The sequence below is a fragment of the Pseudochaenichthys georgianus genome, chromosome 10, assembly GCF_902827115.2.
Source record: "Pseudochaenichthys georgianus chromosome 10, fPseGeo1.2, whole genome shotgun sequence".
Classification (NCBI taxonomy): domain Eukaryota; kingdom Metazoa; phylum Chordata; class Actinopteri; order Perciformes; family Channichthyidae; genus Pseudochaenichthys; species Pseudochaenichthys georgianus.
Window position 1 is genome coordinate 17,181,953 of NC_047512.1, and position 21,185 is coordinate 17,203,137.

At 40.7% G+C, this 21,185-nt stretch overlaps 3 protein-coding genes and 1 non-coding gene across 7 annotated transcripts in view; 2 read left to right on the top strand and 2 right to left on the bottom strand.

Annotated features, from left to right (window-relative positions):
• On the bottom strand, nucleotides 1-5,275 carry zbtb3 (zinc finger and BTB domain containing 3). The gene is made up of 3 exons (XM_034092370.2): nucleotides 5,197-5,275; nucleotides 3,295-4,121; nucleotides 1-2,919 (listed from the first exon to the last, which is right to left on the bottom strand). Exons 2-3 carry the CDS (start codon nucleotides 4,116-4,118, stop codon nucleotides 1,875-1,877), a joined length of 1,869 nt encoding a protein of 622 aa, XP_033948261.1. The 5' UTR covers nucleotides 4,119-4,121; nucleotides 5,197-5,275; the 3' UTR covers nucleotides 1-1,874.
• On the top strand, nucleotides 5,271-9,025 carry trpt1 (tRNA phosphotransferase 1). 4 transcript variants are annotated; one of them, XM_034092374.1, is made up of 7 exons: nucleotides 5,271-5,344; nucleotides 6,013-6,094; nucleotides 6,436-6,602; nucleotides 7,244-7,421; nucleotides 8,085-8,141; nucleotides 8,245-8,355; nucleotides 8,464-9,025. In XM_034092374.1, the coding sequence occupies exons 2-7, from the start codon at nucleotides 6,073-6,075 to the stop codon at nucleotides 8,484-8,486; spliced, it is 558 nt and encodes a 185-aa protein (XP_033948265.1). In that variant the 5' UTR covers nucleotides 5,271-5,344; nucleotides 6,013-6,072; the 3' UTR covers nucleotides 8,487-9,025. The 4 variants fall into 4 exon arrangements, with proteins under 4 accessions (XP_033948265.1, XP_033948262.1, XP_033948263.1 ...); XM_034092371.2 differs by having other exon boundaries at nucleotides 5,327-5,504; XM_034092372.2 differs by lacking the exon at nucleotides 5,271-5,344 and adding an exon at nucleotides 5,423-5,597.
• fermt3b (FERM domain containing kindlin 3b) overlaps nucleotides 8,993-21,185 on the bottom strand; it is a 27,549-nt gene continuing 15,356 nt past the window's right edge. The window contains exons 4-15 of the mRNA XM_034092369.2: nucleotides 20,657-20,773; nucleotides 17,026-17,194; nucleotides 16,402-16,504; nucleotides 16,200-16,307; nucleotides 13,048-13,182; nucleotides 12,830-12,876; nucleotides 12,239-12,363; nucleotides 11,726-11,832; nucleotides 11,351-11,572; nucleotides 10,664-10,788; nucleotides 10,103-10,244; nucleotides 8,993-9,694 (exon numbers count right to left, since the gene is read on the bottom strand). Of these exons, the coding sequence (XP_033948260.1) occupies nucleotides 9,515-9,694; nucleotides 10,103-10,244; nucleotides 10,664-10,788; nucleotides 11,351-11,572; nucleotides 11,726-11,832; nucleotides 12,239-12,363; nucleotides 12,830-12,876; nucleotides 13,048-13,182; nucleotides 16,200-16,307; nucleotides 16,402-16,504; nucleotides 17,026-17,194; nucleotides 20,657-20,773 (1,580 nt within the window). The 3' untranslated portion in view covers nucleotides 8,993-9,514. The remainder of the gene's footprint in view (nucleotides 9,695-10,102; nucleotides 10,245-10,663; nucleotides 10,789-11,350; nucleotides 11,573-11,725; nucleotides 11,833-12,238; nucleotides 12,364-12,829; nucleotides 12,877-13,047; nucleotides 13,183-16,199; nucleotides 16,308-16,401; nucleotides 16,505-17,025; nucleotides 17,195-20,656; nucleotides 20,774-21,185) is intronic.
• trnaw-cca (transfer RNA tryptophan (anticodon CCA)) lies at nucleotides 20,983-21,054 on the top strand. Its single transcript has one exon. It is a non-coding gene; the product is annotated as a tRNA-Trp (tRNA).

Below are 21,185 nucleotides of genomic sequence, written 5' to 3' on the forward strand. Positions count from 1 at the left end.
TTAGATTTTGCACACAATGCAAAACAACTCCACCTGCCAAGTATTCAAAACTCTTTTATGGTAAGAACCATTCAATTATTATTATTTTAAGTACAGAAAATGTTCTTCCAAAACATGTAAAATGGCATTGAACAACAAATTCAGTTGACAGTCATTTAGGCACATTTCAAGTATAAATGTAAAGAGGAGGCTGAATTACTGCATGTAAAAAAAATGCTCAAACTGTATAATCTGTGATTATGGCAAAGGTCACACAGGCAATAAGAAAAGCTAAACACAAACAGGGAAGAGCCCCACACTGCACGTCCCCACCAACTGCCATCCTACTGCATTTTGGCCTAAAGTTTGTAAAGTTTAACATTTAACATTTTCAAGCAAAGACAATGAAATGTTGCTAAATCATATGTTAGGATAATACAGAGAGTGCTATGCTGTATGGCTGCCACTGTGTTATTTCTGGGTCAGCTGTCTATGAATTATTCCTAAACGAAGACTTCTTACTGCATCTAAAAGAAGATAAGGTTATGAAGAAACAAGGTAAAGGACTTTTGGTACAGTTGATTTTCTACTTCATCAGATATACTGTACATATCTTATGTTCATGATGTGGCTTATTTAAAACTGATGCAAGGAAAAACTTGTATTACAAGTTATAAATGAAAAAACCTCTGAGTTTTTAGAGGGATTTTCTTTGTAGATTTCCTTTCTGTAAATAAAACGGGAGACAGTACGGTACCACTTCACAATAAGACTACCCTTATAAAGGATTAATTAGGTTGTAAACACTTTATTAATCATTAATAACCATTTATAAACCAGTTCTAACATACATCAACACAGGCTCACTATTTGGCAAGATGACTAAGCCTTACATTTCGTCTTCTTCATCAGCCACCATCCTTGGTATCTGTTGTTCACTGAGTTGAATCTCCCCCCTTCCACCTTGAGGTTTCTTGGCATCTCTTTATGACCATTTATTTACGAGTTACTAACATTTATAGTTGCCAAAAGGGAGCCTTATTGTAAAGTGTGAAACACATTCCCATTTATTAATGAGTTACTACCATTTCTAATAAGGCTTAGCAGTACAGATAAATGTGGGCTCACTATTTGGCAAGCAACCGGTCACAGTTGCTCTGTTTACCTCATCAATCAATCAATGTTTATTTATATAGCCCAATATCACAAATGTTACATTTGTCTCAGTGGTCTTCACAGTTCTCATCTCATGTCTTATAAAAGCTTATTAATGATTTATAAAGTGTTCACAACCTAATAAATGAATTACAAACTATTCGTAAACCCTTTATAAGGGTAGTCTTATTGTAAAGTGGTACCGACAGTACAATGCTACAATACACTTTGCTGGTAGAGTCACACACTTACAAGGCAGTCGTACACATTACAACTCATGTAACTAATGAAATTAAAAACAACAGCTTTCTCGTATTTGTGTTTTGAGTTGAAATAACAAACTGATACATTTTTTTACCTACAAAAACGAAGTAACAATGTTTTATTTGCTCTGATGTGGATAGATTTCCCGCAACTTCAGATCTGCCGGCCAATTACAGCATTTAATCTAATATTGGGCCAAAGTCAGTAAAGAGGAGCGGGCAAGAGATGGCTGCCGCTGAACATTTTTTAAGCTGAACGTGTTGAATGAACTGGAATGGACCGAATTTCAATTTGGGTGTGGCAATGTCAAGCCAGATATAAATATTATTTTGTATGTTTTTCACAATATTTATTATTATAGACCAATCAGGTAATTGATTAGAGAGTAATCGAGAAATGTAGAATAAAAGTTATGATATTAAGATTAAGGTATGTGTGCATGAGTATAGAAATACAATAAGGTGTGTGTGTGTGTGTTAACTAAGAGGTGGTGGTAGTGGTGGTTGTGGTGGCAGGGTGGGGTCCATGTCGGCCTTGCTGCGTTTGGCTGGCAGTGAGTTGTCGTGAGCTTTGCGTATGTGTCTGTACAGGTCCCCTGATTGTGTGTAGCTCCGGTAGCAGTAGCGACACTCATAAGGACGCTCCCGTGTGTGCACAATGGCGTGGCGCCTTAATGTGTATGTACATGAGAACGTCTTTCCACACACTCCACATGTGGGGACGTCCTCCACAAAGTTCCCCATAGTGTCCTGGAAGTCCTGGAAGTAGGCAGGATGCTCCGAATGCTGCTGGGCTGTGGATGGAGGAACCAAGGGGAAGGAGGAAGTGTCCTGTGAGGAAGGGCCGGCACCCGAGGAGGAAGAGGAGGGAGAGAGGGGAAAGGAGTAGTCATTTGAATGAGAAGCCATTTGTGAGAGGCCCTGTGGATGGGAGGAGAGAAACTGAGGGCTGTGCAGCTCCTCTTCTTCCTCATACTCATCGTCTACTTCCATAACTGGTTCCGCTCCCTCCTCTAACTCTTCATCAGATATAACAATGGCCTCCACTTTTATGTTCACATTCTCTCCATCATTGTTGTCTGTCCTCATTCTGCCCATAAGAGGGTGAGATCTTTCATTTGTAGTGGGGGGTGAAGCTCCCATATTCCCCTCAGATCCTCTAAGGGTTTGTGTCCGAGTAGCCAGGTGGAAGTCCGAGCTTTGGCGTTGAAGCGACATAGTGTTCTGGATTCGAATTTGGGGGAGTGTACGCTGTGTCGGCGAGTGTGTTGGGTTGTGTGCCGTTAGGGCTGATGTTTGGATTAAATTGACCATCTGTTGTCCTCTGCCTGATGTACCCCTGTAGTCAGCCTCTGAGGGTTTCCTTACAGAGACATCACATGCCAGTCGGTGATCGTCCTGTAGGAGGCTGGTGGAGAAAACGGGTCCTGACTGGGAATAAGCAACCACTGACCGACTGCTAGCCTGGCTCACTGGCACCACGGAGGAAGAAGACGAGGAGGGCTGCTGGTTATTGCTGTTGCTGATGGAAGAAAGACAGAAAGAAAGATATAGTGTAAACAGTGGAGAGATGCACCGATCGTCAGCCGCTGGGGAAAACCGTCCGCTTGTCAGCTGCTTTGACTCGTACATTACATTTTTCTATGGTGAAATGACACAGCTAGACATGAACATCACTTTAATAAAAACAATTATGTAACTTAGCGCAAACATATGTATTCTGTAAGTTTGGGGGAACAATCTCAAGGTTTAAAAAAAAAGTGAATCAGCCACAAAAGTGCTATCCGTGGATCTCCACTTAACAGGTTTTTTAAAAACAACAAATCAGATAAAAAGGTATTCCAGTACACGGAGGATCTCCTTTTAAAACAGTATGGAAGTTACAACAGACTCATACCTGTATGTCTCAGTGGTGCTGCAAGGGCTGCAGAGTGCAGACCCGTCACCATGACCTCCGGACCCCGACCTGGAGTGACCTCCCTGGGCAGACCGGCCTGTTATGAGGCCCTGAATAATCAGTTCTCTGGTGGGGGCCAGAGGAGATGCATCCATGCCTGGCTGTGTGGTATCAGCGATGTCAGGGCTCAGAGGAGTCTGAACTCGTGCTTCTGAAGACCCCGCCCCAGTCCTACTCTCAGACTTTACAGATTGACGCCTCTCTGTCATTATACACACTGGTAAGTATGGTGCTGCCATGGCGACTGGATCCAAGAGATCTCCTGCCATGGCCACCACTGGCTCAGCTCCACCGTCCCCCACACCCTCTCTCCCTGTCTCTATTGCCCTTCTCGCTCCAGTGATTTCTTCAGAGCGAGTGCTGTCAGCCTCAGCCAGAGGACCCCGTCGCTGCAGTCGTTTCTTGCAGACTCTTACAACCTCATTCATATGCAGAAAGCTTGCAGCTGCCAATATGTCCTCCACTGGTGGAGACTCGCCCATCTGTAGAACGCCTTCATAGACAAAATCCAAGAGCAAGCCAAATGCAGCAGCCGTGACAATGTCGCTGTCGAGTGTGACAGAGCTGCTGCTGCTGTTTCCACCAAGGACGCCTTGAGGATCTGAGTAGAACATGTGGAAGAAAGGTGAGCAAGAGGCCAAAACAGCTCTGTGAGCCAGGAAACGGGATGAGCCCACCAGGACGGTGCAGTCACAGAGGAAGCCCCGCTGGCGCTGGGAACACAGAGCTGACAGCAGCTGCTGAGAATGCTGGGGGAACTCCATCACCTGGACATAAAATAAGAGAAATAAAGAGAGAAAGCAAAGACATAAGAATCAGGTAATCTAAATTCCAAATACAAGTTTCCCTCCTTACCACCAAGGGTATATTACCATGTAGAAAATGTACGCATTATTTTGCAAAATATTTAACATTAATGATATATTTGTGCTCAATGTTGACTGTTTTCTGAGTGTGTTCTTACTATTAAACTGTCTACGTTTAAAATTCAGTTTCCCTTCAAATTAAGAATTTTAAATTTGTAGAAATTAACCAATGATCAGTTGATGTTTAAGAATCAAGACTTACAATGGCAAAGCAGTGAATACTGAAGAAAAAAATGAACGAGCCAACCAAATAGAAAATCAAAGGTTTCATAGGTTTGGAAAATCATAAACCTTATCCTTACTGGGAACCCCTTTTGAGTGCACTCAAGGTTCCTGCAAACTCGGCCAAAGTAGAGGACTTGTAACTCTTTGTTGTACTCAATCTGTTGTTAGCCCTTAAGTTAACCTGGCCTCAATGTAAAAATAAATGTCTGCAAGTAAACCAATAAACATAACATCGACATATAGATAATAATGTTTCTTGGCACATGTTGGGAAATAAACATGTCCACATAAAGAAGTAGGATACGTACAGAAGGTAATGTTCTTTCTCCTATTGATTATTATTGACAGTTAAGTCATCACGTCTTAACGCATCAAACGTAACGTTTCCATGACGACCTGCTCGAAGTCTCCAGTGCACTGGCAGGCCAGCTTCCTCTTGTTTTGTTACACTTTGAAGACGACAGCCAATGGCATGCAGTTGAGAAAAACGAATATGGCAAACAGCACAAAATGAATCATAGAAACCCCATATTTTACCAAATCGCAATATTATCCAGCTTTAGCTGAACTATGCTAACATTAGTTAGCCAACTAAGCCCAACCTCTGTATGAAATCCAGCACCGGTAGTCACAGCAACCGCAGTGTTTTTGTTTTGTGTTATATCATCATGAGTTATAAGTTACCGTAAAATGACAGCATGCATTTTGGGTTGTGTTTTTGTTAACGATGATATTATGAATATTGTCTTACCTGCAGCTGCTGTCTGATGCTTTCTTCCAGGACAAAATGCAGCTTTCTTCTTCTGTGGTGCCGCCGGGACGCCGGAGCTCCGCCCGGCTGCCACAGCGGCACCTAGAAGCGAATACAGAGACAAGAACAGGAAGTGGGAAGCTGCACGGTTTGTTTACATGAGTTTACTGACAACGAGTGTGATCCTGTGTAAAATTACGAGTAATGGTCTGAATGTCTTAGCTTACTGAATTTAAATGGACAGTAGTGGAAGTGTAGGAGGTGGAAGAAAAGCAGGCAGAGGAAGGAGAGGAAATCGTGGGGGAGAGGTGAGAGATTGAAGCCCTATACATTGGGATATTGACCTCTTAACAGTTGAGGAACTGGTTTCTGACTCGTGGTATTGGGTGTCAGGATGAATGGTTAGTTAAGGTAAAGTCAAGGTCCTATATTTAAACGTGTGTGTGTGTGTGTGTGTGTGTGTGTGTGTGTGTGTGTGTGTGTGTGTGTGTGTGTGTGTGTGTGTGTGTGTGTGTGTGTGTGTGTGTGTGTGTGTGTGTGTGTGTGTGTGTGTGTGTGTGTGTGTTGTAATCTGAATAATCGCACCTTGTCCTAATGAAATAGACACAGCAACACATGTGTTCCAGTTGTGTTACTGCTTTTCAAAGGCCACATGTTATTAATAAATTATTGCCAGTGTAACTATATTGAATTGCCCTTTAAAAAAAAAAATGTAACCTGGGTTGATTAGTAACTTTTTGGGCAATCTGATTACATAACTACCTCAAACTAGCTGGAGCCTTAGCTCTGAGTGACTGATGCCTTGTCCCCTACCAGGGCAGAGATGTTCGCCTGTCTAAATCCTTGTCCTATGCTCTTCGCCATGGAGCCAACAAGATGGATCTTCAAATAAGTTCAGGTGAGCTGGGTCCCTTCAACTTTAATATATCAAATGAGAACCTCAGATGTATTTTTCCATTCAGCATTTTAAAAACAAATACCTATAATCATCTTTGTTTTTGGGTTATATTTTTCTCCCAGCATGGTTCAAACAAACATCATAAACAGGAATTCTGAACAAAGACTTGTTATAAAAATGTGACAGTTGTCATTATATTTTATGCTTGATTTTATAATGAATTCAATCATGCCCATAAATCCTGCCCGCTAACAGTTTTGATCACACATGCTTTACATGTATTATCTATTTGGATTTAGAGCCATAGTAAAGTTCCTTATCCTCAACTCTGACCCTCGTAGATGGCTTCATGTTTGTGGAGGATCTCCTGGCTCACACGCAGTTCAGCTCATACTCACTGGAAGACGTTGAAAGAGTTGTGGCCACAAATGACAAGCAGCGCTTTAAACTTCATCGGCTGGAGGACGGCCGGCTCCAAATTCGAGCCAGTCAGGGGCATTCAATACAAGTATGGAGCTTTTTTTTATTTAATCAGCAAACCAGCATGCTACGATATGCTATCCCCCTGGGTAAATGCTGAATTCATCAATATTCAATTTACACCAGAATTGCTTTTAGATAGATTTAGTGGACCACCTAACTTCAATACATTCAAGGTACTTTCTTTAGATGGGAAATTAACTCTGGGAGATCCCTTAACAGCTTAAAATACAATTCCATTTTGTTCCACAGAGTGCATACAAATGTTTTAAACCAATTTTCACCTTAAAAATAAAAAATTAAATCTAATTTTCAGATGACAGATGCTGTTAGTCCTCTGACAGCCTAACAGGAAATATATAATTAGAATCCTATAAAATCAGGTTAGGTAAGGGTTCAAAAAGACATTGGAGAATAGCACTACCTCTGTTGCTGAAATTCATCTTCACTTTAATTACATTTTACTCTGTTTGATTATGTTGTATTTTTCTTGTTTGTTGCAAAGATTAACGTGTCATCAGAACATGAGATGTATACAAACCCTCATTGGCCTTGGACTGCCATCTACAATGATTACATTTGCTAAATGTTGTTGTTTCTGAACATTAGAACTTGATCTGGTCACATGTTTGTATTGTGTGTTAACACTGGTTGCATTGCTGTGGGCAGGTAATGGATTTGGAGCTGAAACCGGTCCTGGCTGGTTCTCCAGACTGCCCTGCTGAGGCAGTTCATGGCACCTACCTCCGCAAGTGGAGCTCCATCCAGCAGCAGGGCCTGAGCCGCATGAGGAGGACACACATCCACCTGGCCCCCGGCCTGCCTGGGGAGGAAGGGGTCATCAGCGGTAAACAATGTGTGTGTGTGCACGTGTGGGTGTATGGTTGTCTGTGTGACAGAAAGAAACTCATCTGAACATTGAGATAAATAAGTTCTACAGTTTCTAAACCATGATACTATTTTATATTACATTGACTTATCTTATCTATGTTATAACATTTATTCAGACAAATGCTGAGTACCATTCCCTAATCATATCAAATATAGCTCTGAAAAAAATTAAAAGACCACTGCAGCATTATCAGTTTCTCTGGTTGTATTATTATATATAGATATGTGTTTGAGTAAAAATGTTTTCTCTGTGTTGGAATTCAACAGACACTGAATGGAATGGCTGCCATACATGTAGAGATTGAGATTTAAGAAATATTTTGAGTGGTCTCTTCATTCTTTCCAGAGCTTTTATTGCCTTGCTTAACCTATTAGTACACACACGTAAACTTTGCTATCAATCATACCACTGTCAGTTTATTATGTAATTGGTCTAAACTTTTTCTTGTTTATTTTTACTCTATTCTTATTTAAGCCTTTTTACCTGATATTATTTATTTATGTTATTTTCTATAAGATACTTATAGGTTTTCTGTCCTTGTATTGCTGCAACACCTGTATTTTCTCGCTCGGGATCAATGAAGGTGTATCTTAATCTCAATCTTAATTTCCCCACAAGGAATGAGGGAAGACTGTGATCTTGCTGTGTATATTGACGTACCCAAAGCTCTTGCTGGTAAGCTCCACCACTAATGATTGCTAGTAACCACTATGCTTGATGTTGTCTTTATGTTTTGCCAATAAACCCTCTTACATGTGTTTTATGTATGTATACGCAGACGGTATTGAGTTTTTCTGGTCAGATAACGGTGTGCTGCTGACTGCAGGGGACGATGAGGGAAAACTAGTCCCTAAGTACTTCATCCGTGCCTTAAGACTGAGACCTACAAGTAAGAAAAAGTACCACATTTCACCAAACACATTTAATTTGATTATTTGAAAAAACTTTGTGCGAGGGTCATTCCCTTCACTAAAGTCACTTTCCTTCTGTGTTACAGGGAGTATCATACCACTGCAGTAGCATCATAGGATACTGCTCTGCCATTGGTCACAGGAAGACTCATCATGGTTTGTTTGATTCTTATCCCAGTTCCCTTGGTAACATGTTGCTTAGCAGGAGCATACTAGCATCCAATAAGCTTATTTTCATTGCAATAGGACAATCCATGGAGAAATCATCCTAAACGGACAAAGACTTTTGATTTTTGTTTCATCATTCAAAGGATCAGGGCAGGTTTAGGACAGTTTGGAAATGTAACACTAGTTAAAAACAGACCTTTTTAAATGTATTTTGAAGACATTTTATAAGTGTGGTTTGTCCCTTGACTAAATATGGATAAGCAGAGGATACAGACACTGTGGTTTAATGTAACGGACAGCTGTAACAGTCTTGTGAGATATGATCACACACACACACAGCGAGATAAATGGTTAGAAGCTTCCTGTGGAAGAAACAGCAGAAATTACCCCCATAAGCTGCAACCATGAGGAGTAAAGACAACACAGAATGAAAAATGAATTGCTGTATTTACTTGAATAAATGTTTATTAGTGAAAACAATTACTTTTGGCATGTGTTTTTCTACGCCTTGTTTGAATTCTTGGCAGTGATATTATGGCTGCTGGCAATAAGACTGCAGCTCTTTACAAAGCAAGGATTTCTATCCTGAGCGAAAGGAAGTCTGGACGCTGCGAATCGAAACAGGAAACTATTTGCTAGCTGATGCAACAGTTAATTTTACATTTTCATTAGTTTGGTTTTCAAGCCTGCTGAGACTAGTTCTGATGTCCAGCAGTTTGAACCAGCAACAGTCCATCCTGAAGTTAAGAGTCAGCATGGCGAACACCTTGAGTCTTGAACTGTCTGAACATGTTGTCCATCCACTATATCTGTGAATGTGTATAACATATGATATATAAAAGGATAGACTGATAGACACAAGATCAGAAACTTATTTATTTGACCGTTTTTAGGTTTTTTTCTATTCCATAATGTGTCCTTCTGTTGAGGCACACAGAAGACCTTATGTGGGATTTATTTATTTTTTTGTTAGAGAGCTTCGTGGCCACCAGTCAGCTTGTGGAAAAGCTCTTCATTGAGCGTGTCACTCTTCGAACGACTGCGTGTCGACATGAAAATGTAGCCTCCAATAAACTCGTGAACAATTTTGCAGTCGGCGGTCACGCAGGCGAAAGCAATGTTGATGTTGCCTTCAAACTCTATGGCCACCTAGAGGAGTCAGAAACATATAGAGTATATAAAAGAAAAAGTAGATATAAGATTCCTTCAATATGCAGGCAGATTTTTTACATTTATTTTACGGAAATTACCCAACTGTTGCTCTTACGGGTAATGTTCATGAGTTCACTTTCAAGTTTGATATTTGATTTCTCAAGTTCTGCCTTAATTTAATTTGACCTTGTGTGAAGTTATTACAAAAATCGTAATAGGCACGATTTTTCAAAGACACCCTTTTGAGCAGTTAAACCACACATAGGAAACCTTAGTGGGAAAAGATCCAAATAATAAACTTGTGTAAGGTCTGTTTAGCTAATTCAGTAGCACACCTTCCCTGGAAACCAAAGTGTGAGATCGTGCATACTGCAGACAGAAGGTGGATCAAAGCTATATTGTCACCTGTCGTATGTCCCAGTTGACATTCCACTGCTTCATGTTGTTGTAGCGCCAGGTCTTCACCACTTCCCCCACAGCCAGGTCGATACGGATCAGACGGTTGGGAGCAATGCCCAGTACCTCGTCCTTACGACTGCCCTTAAACCTATTTAGCAAAAACATCTTAATCTTCTTTTCACTCAAAATCTAAACTGTTGATACAAAGGTCAAACTTTAATCCTCAATTCAATTCAATACAATTCAATAACTTGCTAGATCATTGATGTGTTTTCAACCCTTTCAATCAAATTGACAATACTATTATTGATAGTGACTTGAGCCTAGTGACGAGTACACTGTTCCTAGAATTTTTAGACAGGAGTTTAAATCTTAATTTATACCAATGTAAGTTTTTAGATTTTAGTTGGCTTTATTTTCTTGCTGTTAAATGTTGTTTTATAGTTTTAAATTGTGTATTTATCACGGCTTGTGAGTGCTGTTCTGTTAAAGAAAGACTTTATGTTGTCCTAAATTGATGCTAACAGGCATTTCATAAATTCTGATAAGTTTTAAATTGAACTTTACCTGACAACAACGTATGAGAGCCCGAAGTCTGGCAGGGCTTGCCAGATCTGCAGGAAGCGCATCACTGCATCTGTCAGTGAGAGCTGAGCCACGTTCTGGTATGCATCCAGGATACGAGGAGTCAGCTGGAGCAGCAGGCACAGGGCAAAAGGTCAGACGTTAGTATATTTCTGCTGCCTCATAAACGCAATGGGCAGTAGTTTCAGCTGCATAATAGTTCAATTAGCTCAATTGTGCAAAATCACTGTTCTACTGTCCAGAAATTAAAGGAATACATCAGTTTACAAACTCCACACAACTTATGCAGTATCATTTAATTTACATTTATTCACACCATGATAACCAAACACACTTTTCCATTAAACCGAGAGAAAAGGCATATGTTTATTAATTAGCAAAGTTTTGCTGTGGTTTTCACTCTGCCCCATTAACTTAAATTTGATTATTCCTTTACCAGGGAGGTAAATCCTTTTTTCTTCAAGAATTAAAATTAGCACTTGGTGTGTCATTTTTATACAAATGATCATTTTAGAGGAAAAGTACTGTCATTCAGTATATTAGATTTATAAATGATGAATTGGTGTGATCGAATAAAGTACTTGGCTGTAGCTACCTACTGATACAATTAGTGTATTACATTTACTCTTTTTTTTTTGAGCCTACATCGAAGTTCCACCTCTCCTGTACCTGTTTGGCTTTGTACTTCTTATGGTAGCGTGGCGACACCAGACTGTGAGGATTGATGCTTTCATCGTTAGCATTTGCATTGCCATGGGAACCTGAGCTGGTTTTCTGCATAGCCAGGAAGGAGCGGATGCTCTGGATCTCACTCTGGAAACTGCTGTCAGCCAGACTTTTGCCTTTGGAGGCCAGTCGACACCCAGCCATCCACTGAGCATACTGCTGCTCCTGGAGGGCGAGAGACAACCGCAGAGAGAGAGTAAGGTGGGGAGTGACAGATTACATATCATTAGGATAAGTATGAGACAAGATACATTTTTTTATTACTAATTTAAAGTATGGCACATTTTAAAATTCAATGATGTATGTGTGTGTCCTTACATTTTCACAGCGCAGATAGACCTCGTTCATGCCCTCAGGCGCTGGTATCAGGAGTCTAATTAAGAACTTCTGGGCTGTCACGTTAACGTCCGGAGCCACCTCACATCCTGTGTGCAGGATAAATATCAAACCACTGACCAATTCTGAAATGTGATATTTATGAGATTGAAATAGAATTGAACCCGACCACTTGGTCAGACTTCTCGGGTTTACTGCCCACGCCTGAACCTGCTGAGTCATACTCGCAATTCACTTTTCACAGATGGAGGATGAAAACAGACTTGAGAGAAGCACCTTCACTTTTTAACATAGGTGGAAAGTTCTGTGTTAGTTTATGTGTTGATGTTGATAAGCAGTGATGTTACAAAGAGGTGGATAAACAGATTGCTAAAGTATGCCTGCTACTTAATCAGCCACTAATCTGTAGATACATATTGATAACTGATAACACATTATTGGTGACATAGCAACAACATATCCTAAAAATATAAAATACAATTAGATATTCAGTACCTTTGAGGTTAATCTGTTGAATGGGCTCTCCAATGCTCTCCTCTTTGCTCTTGAAATAAGAGATGGCGGTATCCTGGAACTTGAACCAGTACTGCTTATATCCTTTAAGAGTCAGCCTCTTTGGCCTGAAACAAACAAACACATTTCCCAGGCTATGTACTGACACCGATTAAAAAGGAACAAAAATTAACTATGTTTTCACTCTATTTTAACACACACATCACATCTAAGACAAAAGAGGCAAACATCTGTTATCCTCCGAAGACCTGGTAATTTATCGTGTCCCCTGTTGGGGAAATGATACTGACGACTTTATTTTAAACACCACGCCTGCAGTTTATTTAAGTTCTAATGTACTGTGAAAATACCCTTTTGGGTTCTCTAGTGATCACACATGGGAGTGCAGTTAACATAGCAATTGTTATGTGCTTTGTTTAGTTGTTAATTCCTTTTTCATTGTGGCGGGAATTGAAAGATAAAACACATTTTATGGCAGAGCAGTAAGGGAGTTAAGTGATCGAGATAAAAAAATCCACAAACAAAAAAAACCTATCAAGGCTATGCCAATGGATGTTTGAAAATGTCTCTCACCTGAATATCTTCAGATAGTCATTGAGTTCTGGTGCAGTCATGTTTTCCTGGATGAAAGACAAATATGTTTTTTCCGTCAGCAAACAAAATACTCTTCTCTTGCCTTCTTATTAAATGTGTTGTTTTGTGAATTGTTTACATTCTTTCTATATGTTTTGACATGTTGAAAAAATAAAACTGACTCTCAGTGACACACAAGTAAATTCAACATGTCTGACCAGCATCTCGGAGGCGGAGCTGCTCTCTCCCTCCATCTTGACCTCCAGGGACTGCAGGGCAGACTCCAGGTCGTCCATGGCTGCACTGGAGCTCAGCGCCTGGGGCTCCGACTCAGACACCTTACTGATGTGGTACTACAGGAGAGGAGAGCAGAGGTGGAATGTAACTAAGTACATTGACTCAGCTATTCAACTTAAGTACACTTTTGTCTATGACAATAAAGCCCTTTGAACCTCTGAGTGTTTTCTTCTCGTACTTCTTCTTCTTCTCCTTAACATTTGAGAGGGAAATCCACTACTTCACTTCACCAACAAATACTTTACAAGTTTTCACAAAAAACGAAGAGTTTGGCTTTAAGGCCAGATCTTTTGACAATTGTTTGAATCACTTTCGTTTTAAGTAATTTCCAATAAAAATAAAAGCCTCAACTAAATGAAATGTGATCTACTATCATTTTTATTATTTTATTGATTTAATTTTCTTTTATGTATCTGTTGAATAATCTAAATTAAACGATTATGAATTGATATAGTATGTCATTCACAAAATAGCCATATGCACATGGCAACATTTGAATTCCTGTAATTTTTTATTATAAACAAACAGACAGCACAATAGCAGTAGTAGACAACAGTATGACTCAAGTCCAACAGGATAAAAAACAAAGACAAAACAAAAATCTAAAGGCTCTGAGTCTATTATTAATAACATAATGCAAAAGTGGAAATCAAACAATGTGTATAAATGGAACAAAAAGACCAAATATATCAAAGAAAAACATAGCATTTGTTGGTCAGTCAGCCGCCCACTAATCACAGTTTAACACCGCAGGTCCACCACCCTATTGTAAAGAGACATCCGGCATGTCCAGCTCCCGTATAGGCTACTTGTAGAAGGCGTTCCACATCTTGTGGAATTTCCCCAGGGAGCCCCTCAGTAAGTCATCAAAAAAAGCTTGCACAGTATTTGGGTGGTCTATAGATATTTAGGAACAGAGCTCGAGAGGAGCATTTCAGCTGAAGGGCCACATATTCAAAAGAATCAAAGTTTTCTATACGATGGAGATGGTGCGCGTCTCCGCGGTGATTTTGGTGGGCGTCGTTGAGGAGCGGGGGTAAAGGACATGGTGCCAGCCCTGCGTATCGCCTTAGTTTGGTCTTCGAACTCCAGGAACGGAGTATCCTCAAAGGCGTTGACAGGGGGGGGGTGACGGGCGGTGGAGACTCCTCCGTGTGTCTCATATGTCTCCCATAATCAGAACATTCCTCAGGCGAGTGCAGTGATAATTCTTCAGGGTTTTCTGAGCGATGTGTTGTGTCTTTCTCCTGTTTTGATTCCTCTTGCCGCTTGTCCTTGGCAGAGGGAACAGATTGATGACGCAGGCAGTTGAATATGTTAGAGATAAACAATTTCACTCCTGACTTGTTCAGGCAAACTCCATTTGCCTTGAAAAGATGTCTGCGGTCCCAGAAAAAGTTAAAATTGTCAATAAAATGAACAGAATGGTCAAAGGCTATGTAGGCTGTCTCTAGAGAAGAGAGTGGCCATGTGGGTGGGGTTACACCAAACAGTGCGGTCATATCATTAGGAGCGATCGGTTTTCCAGTGATTTCTGACAGTGATCTAAAGATGTCAGTCCAATAAGAGTGTAAGACCGGACAAGACCAGAACATGTGTGCGTGACTCGCCGGTGCTTGGCTACATCTGTCACAAGTTGGGTCCACCTCCTTATATATTTTAGAGAGCCTGAGCTTAGTAAAGTGTGTACGATGCACTACTTTGCACTGAATCAGTCCATGTCTAGCACAAATAAAAGATGTATGTACATTAGCAAGGGCTTTTTCCCAAAGTTCTTCAGAAATCTCCTCCCCAAGATCTATTTCCCAAAGAGATTTAATGGAGTTCAGGGTAACCAAACGAAGAGAATAAATCTGAGCGTAAATACACGTCATCATTCCCTTCAGAGTAGATAACGGCCTAAGGAGTGTGTCTAGCGGCGAATCAGCTGGTTGATTAGTAAACTGAGGAAATCTATTATTAACAAAACTGAGAATCTGTAGATACCTGAAGAAATGTTGGCTAGGTAGTGCAAATGTATCAGATAGCTGTTGGAAAGAGGCAAATGTGCTGTGAATATAAAGGTCTTTGAATGTTTTAACGCCTTGGTTAAACCAAATAGTAAATGCGCCATCTACTAAGGATGGAGGAAAAACATGGTTTGCAGTTAAAGGGGCTAATGTAGAGTATGTTTGGAGATCAAAGAAACGTCTGAACTGATTCCAAATTTTCAAGGATGCTTTAACAATTACATTTTTAGTGTAAGCAGAGGAGGGGGTCTTAATGGGAGAGTGAGACAATGCTGAAAGAGATACTGGACTACAGGAAGCAGCCTCCATTTCAAGCCAGACAGGCGGAGAGTGCTGTGAGTCAGACTGCAGCCAGGACTGTATTATTCTCAGATTTGTAGCCCAATAATAGAACCGCAAATTCGGCAGAGCAAGTCCACCCCGCGCCTTTGGTCTCTGTAAAAATTGCTTGCGTATCCTTGGGGTTTTCTTGTTCCAAATAAAGTTAGAAATAATAGTGTCAGTTTTACGAAAAAAAGTTTGAGGGAGGAAAATGGGCACACATTGAAATAAATATAGAAATTTGGGGAGTATATTCATCTTTATAGAATTAATTCGGGAAACCAGAGACAGATTTAACACTGCCCAGCGGTCGAAGTCTTCCTGTACGCGGGACAAAAGGGGGGCAAAATTTGCTTTATAAAGATCTTTAAATGTATCGGTCACCTGGATCCCGAGGTAAGTGAAACCTATGTAGAGGGAACTCACGCGCCACTCTATTTAAAGGGAACAATTCGCTTTTACTTAAATTGAGTTTATAACCGGATACAGCACCAAATGAGCTAAGGATAGAGAGAGCTGCAGGGACAGACACAGATAAGTTAGAGACATAAAGAAGAAGGTCATCCGCGTAAAGAGAAGCTCTCTGTTCTACCCCATGAATTCCTGTAATTTTTGACTTTTAAAGAGTTACATGAAGGAAATGCCCACTTCCTTAATTGTATTTCTTGACATTTAGCTGTTTTTAATGTGTGTGTGTCTACCAGTTGACACACATTTGGCTTTTCAATAGCAGTGTTTTCTACCTGTAGAGCTCCAAACAACATCATCTCCTCCTCGGTGCAGTCGATGTCCTCCAGCAGGATGGCCCAGCGCGCCTGCTCATACAGCTGGGTCAGACGCACAACATCATACTGCACAGCCAGAGAAAATAGGAGTCAAATCAAGAGTGGAATGGAATTACATATACAGACTGTATCTATAAAAACAACATTTACACATACACACCTTAGGATCTATATCATAGGAGGCAAAGTATTTGAAACGAAGCCAGACTCTGTCATTTTCTTGGATTCCCTGCTGCATGAGACAACGAGATGAGTCCAACCACCTTGGAGGGAAAGAAAATAAGTAAATTGCCAAGTCAACAATAATTACTTTCTAATCAATGAAACCCCCATTGTGTCAGACCTTTTGGTAAAATAGTTTGCATACTAATGTATTGTTCTTTTCTCAAAGGCTGGAGATTTTTCGACCAAGAACACAGAAATGTATGAGGAATTGTGAAATAATGTAATGTAATAAATGGACTTGCAATCAACTGACAAATAATAGCAAACAATTTCAAAGACTAGTTCACCATAAGAACTCAAAAGTGGCCATGAAAAGGACAACAATGCTTTTCAAATAAATGATGTACCCTCTCCAGTGTTTGACTTTTTGGTGAGCAGTCTTGCAGGACCTGTTGTCAAGCGGTAGCATGGCTGACAGATCCAAAAGTTGCATTTTCAAGTCATATCTGGGTCAATATTCCTATTTCCCCAGATCTTCGTAAAGGACTATGCCATGATATGATATATTCACAGACTGCCATTGTCCTTGAAAAAGCTTTCCAAACAGATATGTCTGTACCTGCCGTTGATGTGGGCCTTGTCTACCACGCTGGCTGGTCGGAACTGCTTGGTTATGACCTCGGGGGCAGGGGGAGGCTGGGTGACTGACAGCATCTTGTAGATGGCCTCCATCTGAGGTGAGTCGGCAAAGTGAGCAGGCATGCCATTATACAGACAGGGCCGGGATGCTGTAAAGCAAGTGTCAAAGGGTATAGTCAAATTTAAAAAGGTGGTCAGATAGTGGAGGTCAGGAAAACAGTCCGACATCTCTAATATAATGAAAATGTTGTTTTGAAGTCTATTCTTCAAACAGAATACTTATTACGAATACTGAGTGCAGCTGCTGGATGAGCATTTACACCAAAAACCTTAAAGTTCACCTATTATGCAAAATCCACTATTTCATGTATTTTATTCATTTGTGCCCTCTCTGTGTTAAGAGATTCAGAAAGATTCAGGAGAATAAATGATCACTCTTTTTGTCCTGATTCATTTAAATAAAATAAAATAAGCTGATCAGATTTTGGCCACTTTGTAATATCCCAATGTGTTGGGTTGTGCAACCATTAGCCAATGGTATAACAGCCACCCTCCTTGGGCCTTTCTCATTTCACTAATTTCCCCTCTTCGACTCCTCGAATCCTCGGTCCTCCGGTAGTGACCCGGGCCGTTTCTCAATCGCGAGGATATTGGCTTCCAATATTTCAAGAATGCTACGTCATCAAGTGGCGCAGCAGGACCGTTCCAATGTCCAGCATACTTGGAATTCCACCGAGGCCGCGTCCTTGGTTTGGGAGAAATTTCGAGTCTGCACATGGGTAGACTTCGCGTCCTTCAAATCCCCACAATGCTTTGCACACGGACCAATTTCCCTAAATCTGTGGTGGAAAATGTAAGGCGGGGCCTCTCATATGACGCACACCTGCACACTTGCTAGCCTGTTCCAGTCTTCGTTTTCCGAATGCCAGGAAGGATTCTTGCCTAGCTTCTGAAGGAAGTGACTCGGAAGACATGTGCTACCAAGCAAGCGTACTTGCGATTGAGAAACGGCCCCGGAAATGGTTTTTGGCACGCCATGTTGAAGGACATCCAATTTCTCTAAATGGACATCAAGGAGCGAGGATTGAGCATCGAGGAGGCTCTCTGGAGGAGCTATAACCGAGGATACACTGATGGGTCCTCCACAGTCCTCCATAGCTCCTCTGCAGATGCATTTCCGGCAACAGTGAGGGATATATCCAGTCTCTGATAGGGTTACGTTATTATGCTGTGAGTGCTCTCATACTTGTTTGATTCTGAAATTGTATATCCTGGCTTCAAAATGGTGGAATGAGCTCCCCATTGAAAACAGGACAGCAGATAGCTTGCACATCTTCCGGGGCAGACTGAAAACTCATCTCTTTTGACTCCACTTCGAGCGATAAAATTACTAACAAAGAATTGCTAACAAAGCAATTATATAGGCTACTAATAAAGGACTGGCTTATCTAAAGCTAGTTGAGCAGCACTTGAAATGTTTTGGCTCTATGAAACCTGATGTACTTATATGATTCTGTTTTCTTCAAGTTTGTATCTTGTTGGTCGAATGCACTTATTGTAAGTCGCTTTGGATAAAAGCGTCAGCTAAATGCAATGTAATGTACTATTTATATAAATATATATATATATACCTATATATATATATATATATATATATGTGTGTGTATGTCCGAATCTGTAGCCTATTAATGTCTCATTATACCGCACTGTGAATGAATGAAAAGTAAATATATAAATCATCATGAACACAGTTCTGTCCATCAGACAGAGGGCTGTGCCTCCTGTCATCATTAATGGACGTCTCTTTAAAATGACCGCTCAGAGGAGAGGATTTCTCATTTCTCTAACCGCCTGCTGCTTCCCCTCCTCTCTCATTGGTTACCCTCCTCGGCTCCTCCGCTTGCATGGCTCGCATCTCCTGTGGGACTAAGACACGAGGATAGGGCCGTTTCTCAATCTCGAGGAAACTGGCTTCCAAGCCAATATTTCAAGGATGCTACGTAATCGAGTGCCGCCGAAGGACTGTTCCAATCTCCAGCATACTTGGAATTCCACTGAGGCCGCGTCCTTGGTTTGGGGGTAATTTCGAGGCTGCACATGGGACTTCGCGTCCTTAAAATCCCCACAATGTTTTGCGCACGGACCAATTTCCCCAAATCTGGGGCGGAAAATGTAAGGCGGGGCCTCTCATATGACGCACAACTGCACACTTGCTAGCCTGTTCCACTCTTCGTTTTCCGAATGCCAGGAAGGATTCTTGCCTAGCTTCTGAAGCAAGTGACTCGGAAGACATGTGCTACCAAGCAAGCATCCTCGCGATTGAGAAACGGCCTAGGAGTCGAGGAGGGGAAATTAGTGAAATGAGAAAGGCCCCTTGTCACCTGAATCTCCTCCTAGAGCACCATTGTGGTTTTTTTAATCAATCATCTCTCAGACAGGCGTGGCCAGCAGCTGCTCATTTGCATTTACAGCGACAGACACAGAATCAGCACTTTTGAAACAGGGCTGAAACAGAAGGGTTTAATTGCATGATACAATGCATGAGCTGTTTGGTATTTCGAGCCAAACACTTTTGTATATAAGAAGAAGATGAAACTTCTTCTTTACTTAAACTTAACTTAACTAATGTGTATTTAAAAAAGAGGAATAGTTTTGGCGAAAACTAAAAGGTACCATGGGGTACAGGAATTTGTTTTGGTTTCAAGACCCTGGTTCACGGAGGATACCAAAAAAGTCCTAGAAAGACAAGGTAAACTGAACTATATGCATTTAAAAAAGAGGAATAGTTTCGGCCGAAAACTAAAAGGTACCATGGGGTCGGATTCGATTTTTCCAAAGGGGGGTTTCGTTTAGCATGAAACACTTCAAATAACTAAAGGGCCATGAGTTTTTTTAAATGCCATTTTATATTGTTGCTTTTAAATGAGTGTTTTTAAATGTCATTTCATAATATGTTTCTGAATGTCTTTCATTTTTGTAAAGCATTTTGAATTGCCTTGTGTTGAAATGTGCTATATAAATAAACTTGCCTTTCCCAAGGAGGAAATTCAGTTTACACACACACAGTTTTACACTCTATACTGTCTTTACAGATAGGTTGCACACATGCATCTGGAGAGGTGCCAGAGGGAAGAGGCTGCCAGTCTCGTCGGCGCCATGGAGCAGTTGGGGGTACGGCAGGGCCCAGGAGGCCAACTGGCACCTCTCCAGCTACAAGTCCACACTCCATATTATATATCTGAGACCTATAGTATATTGTTGAAAAAGAGTATGCCAGGGGACCTTTAAGCCAGACACCCCATGTATATGATATTATGACTGATGTTTTGTACACTGTAGTGGAAAGAAGTATTTTCATCCGGCTTCAGGAAATTAAATTTAGGAGATGTGGTATATGTATATTTCACCAAACACCCCTCTATCATTTACATTTATTAATTTAAAAATGTTTTAAATCTCAAATGAGAAACACTCTATATTCTATTTATTTCTAAAAATAAACTTGTAAAAGCTAAAAAGGTAAATGATTCTGTAAAGATATATAACAATGAATGTATAAACTAATGCTGTAAATTCTGCATTTCAAGCTTGGAGTTTGAAGTGAAGTGTACCTGAGGAGAGAGGCACCTCGGTCAGGTCATAAATCTCCTCAGCCGAGTCTTTATCTTTTTTCTTCTTTTTTTCCTCAACAGGTCGCAGGAACGAGTGCTCCTCGGGATGACGGATATCTGTGTAGGTAAAAGAGAGCAAGTAATTAGTTTTATTAAAAAGACTGTCTTTGTCTCAGATTTAATCAGATTCAGAATCGGAAATACTTTAATCCTCCAAGGGGGAAACAGTTTCTGTGACAGTTGTTCCATTTCAGAATGACTAAAGTAAAAATAAAATAAAATGTTTGAAGAGTTCTAAACTCTGTGATGCAACTGTTAGTGTTTCAAACTCTGTGGCGCAACGGTAGCGCGTCTGACTCCAGATCAGAAGGTTGCGTGTTCAGATCACGTCAGGGTCAATATTTGTGTTTCATCAAAGAATGCAGATTCTCATTTCAAGACTTCAATAAGGAACTCAACTGACAACTACACAAAAAGCTATCAAGAGTCTTTTAGACTCTGCAGAAAAATGGTAGGAACTCTGAAGATT